Raw genomic sequence first — 2,752 nt, 5'->3', positions numbered from 1 at the left:
TATATATATGCATTTTAAACCCCTAAATCCTAAACCCCGATTCTTAGAGCATGCCCTATCACACATTCCATACGTTCACCCATCACGAGCATGCACAGCCACATACCCAGGAAGGGAATACAGGGAGTGTCTATCAACCCCTGCAGATGTGTGCGGTAGACCTTGTAGTTGTTCGCGTCTGACACCAGCTGCTTCAAGGCGTCTAGTGCACCTAGTATTATATCCGGAACCTCCTGTGAAAGAGAGAGAGGTGTGTGTGGTGGGGGGGGGTGGTAGGTAGAAGGGTGTGTTGGGATTACTCTGGTCTCAGCTGTGGCGATGGTGGTCATTGGGTTTGACCAGTGAGAAGTTTTAGTTTCAATTTAGGGTTTTGGGTTTCAGGGTATAGGGTAATAGGCTCGAGGACAGGCTTCCAATGGAATTGAAATGCCATATTTTCGTAAATGAGATCTAATTATTCACGTCTTCTGAACAAAGAGCTAATAGCCACCGGGTATCAGTATACTCACAATACACTATACTTAAAAAATAGCCATTCATAGTTAATTGTTTTATTGGCATAGCCTTTGTATCTCCAATGGATCGTAAACACGCCACAAGCTCCAGTACACCCTACGTAGAGATACTTACACACAGAATACCCCAAAACCTAAACCCTATACCCTAAACCCTAAACGCTTGAGCTTAATATATCGATCAATGCGCACATTGTACCTACCGCCCACGTCTTCTTGAGTCGAGTGATAGACGAACTGCTCAGCGACGCCACAATTGTGAAGACAGAATTGAAGTTGTTGAGTTCGAGACATTTCTGTGTGGCGTGTGCGGAGGACAACGATGTGGACGTTAGTACTAAATGGCCAGGAAGTCACGGTGATGGTAACACGGTCACTGTGTTAGTTTTCAGGGGTTCACGGTTTTAGTTAGAAATCCTAAAACCCTAAAACCTCTGTGACAAACAGGTTTGTTAGAAGGGGGTTTTCAGTTTGGGTTTACGGCTCACGTGCCAAGTGTTGTCTTAGCTCCGTTCAATGCCACAGGGCAATCTGGGGTTTTAGGGTTTATAAATTAGGGTTAAGGCTTCTAAATCCTAAAACCCAATGCCTCAATCATTTTGTTACGGTTCTTTGTACGAGTATTGTCGTATACACATTGTCATACAACAACGGCCATACCATCAGCCACAGTCACTCACACAACGTACCTCTGCCAGTGTAACAAGGTATTTGATAGTGTTGACTCGTTTCTTTGTGGACGTGCACTGCAGGATCAACGTAGCTACCCAAATGGCCATCTACAGATAAACCATCAGCCGCAAATGAGGTACAAGGCACGTTAGAGTCAAGGGTTGAGTGAACAGGTGACGGGAAAGATATACAGGCGCACAATACCTATACTAAGACCCTGAACTACAAACGTCTGACTGAGGATCCTAGATGCCGACTACGAGCCAGAGTCCAAAACTCCTGGGATCTGGACAGGCTGGACTCATGTAGGGCTGTATTTGTCCCGGGGTTATTAGGTTCAGCAAGTGGCAGAGTGCTCTATATTCGGATATATATTGAATGCAGCAAATGGCAAGGTAGTGTAAGCTTACATAGGGTTTTAGGGTTTTAGTAAAATCTGTGGGTATATATTCTGGCAGTGGCCCGTGGCTTTACACGTCTCAAGCAACATCTCATAAACACAGCAATATATATATATATAAATATATAGATAGATAGATATATGTATTTACATATTGAATAAATGTATGCTTGGTGTACTTGGAGCTATGCAACTGTATTTAACCCATAAACAGAGTGTAAGTTACATTTGACACGGGTCGACGTCTTCGTCAGTGCTGACCGCCAGTGCCATACGTCATCTGGGTGTCGAATAGCTCGCCCTATGTCACACGCATGCGTACCAGCTCTCAGCATTTAGAAAAAATCCTAAAACCCTGCAACTCTTAAACCCTAAAACCCTGCAACTCTGAAACCCTAAAGCCCTGCAACTCTGAAACCCTAGAACATACCTCGTTGGCTCGATTGATCATGTTGAGGATGTTGCGTGAGAGGTGCTGCTTCTCCTTGATGTTCCACGAGAGGCTCATGGTTTCCTTTGGCTTGATCTTTCTGAAGATGTCCCACTCAACCATAGTCAGTTGTCGTGCTACTTCCAGCGGATCGATGTCCTGCGCCAGGGGTAGTAGATGGTGATAGGGGTTTAGGGTTTTTATGTGTTAGGGTTTCAGGGTGTTAGGGTTTTATGGTTGGGCATCGTTTCAGAATTAGGCTTCCTACTCTATGCAAACATCCTATACATCACATACTACCGAACTTTTAAGGTGGTCTGGCATACTACTGCACACTCTAAAGAACCGTTACCTACCGTAACGTTGGAGATCTTCTTGAAATTAACGTCCACCAGTGGCTTTGGCGGTGGCTGTTGTATGGTTAAGTTGTACGTGGCCATGGGGTCGGTGCTGTTTGCGCCGTAGATCTGTGAGCCGTTCAAACGAATTGGTATTCGTTTAACCGGTAGATAAGAGTGCGCATGCATGCGCCAGCACCAGGCGATTGTTAACGTATTGCTTTAATGTATGTGCAAGATGGGGTAAGGTTTTTGGGTTTCAGAACTAAATAAACCCTCAACTGGTAACTATACAGGCTGGTGCGGATATGTCTGTATGTGCATATGACATATGTCAGTGTTAGTCGCCACGTCATTCGGCCCATTAAGTAGCACACACACACTGTCGCAACACCGT

General features: G+C 44.9%; 1 protein-coding gene across 1 annotated transcript; it reads right to left on the bottom strand.

Moving 5' to 3' along the window:
* Nucleotides 1–96: 96 nt before the first annotated feature.
* On the bottom strand, nt 97–2,457 carry SARC_13770 (hypothetical protein; the record flags this gene model as incomplete). The annotated part of the gene is made up of 5 exons (XM_014292098.1): nt 97–233; nt 719–811; nt 1,205–1,294; nt 2,018–2,176; nt 2,374–2,457. Coding segments are annotated over 5 exons (563 nt in total), but the record flags the coding sequence as incomplete, so codon positions are not given.
* Nucleotides 2,458–2,752: the final 295 nt, after the last annotated feature.

This window comes from Sphaeroforma arctica (assembly GCF_001186125.1).
Source record: "Sphaeroforma arctica JP610 unplaced genomic scaffold supercont1.3720, whole genome shotgun sequence".
In the NCBI taxonomy this organism is placed as follows: Eukaryota; class Ichthyosporea; order Ichthyophonida; genus Sphaeroforma; species Sphaeroforma arctica.
The sequence above is the reverse complement of the archived record's forward strand: the minus strand, read 5'-3'. Positions and strand labels throughout refer to the sequence as shown.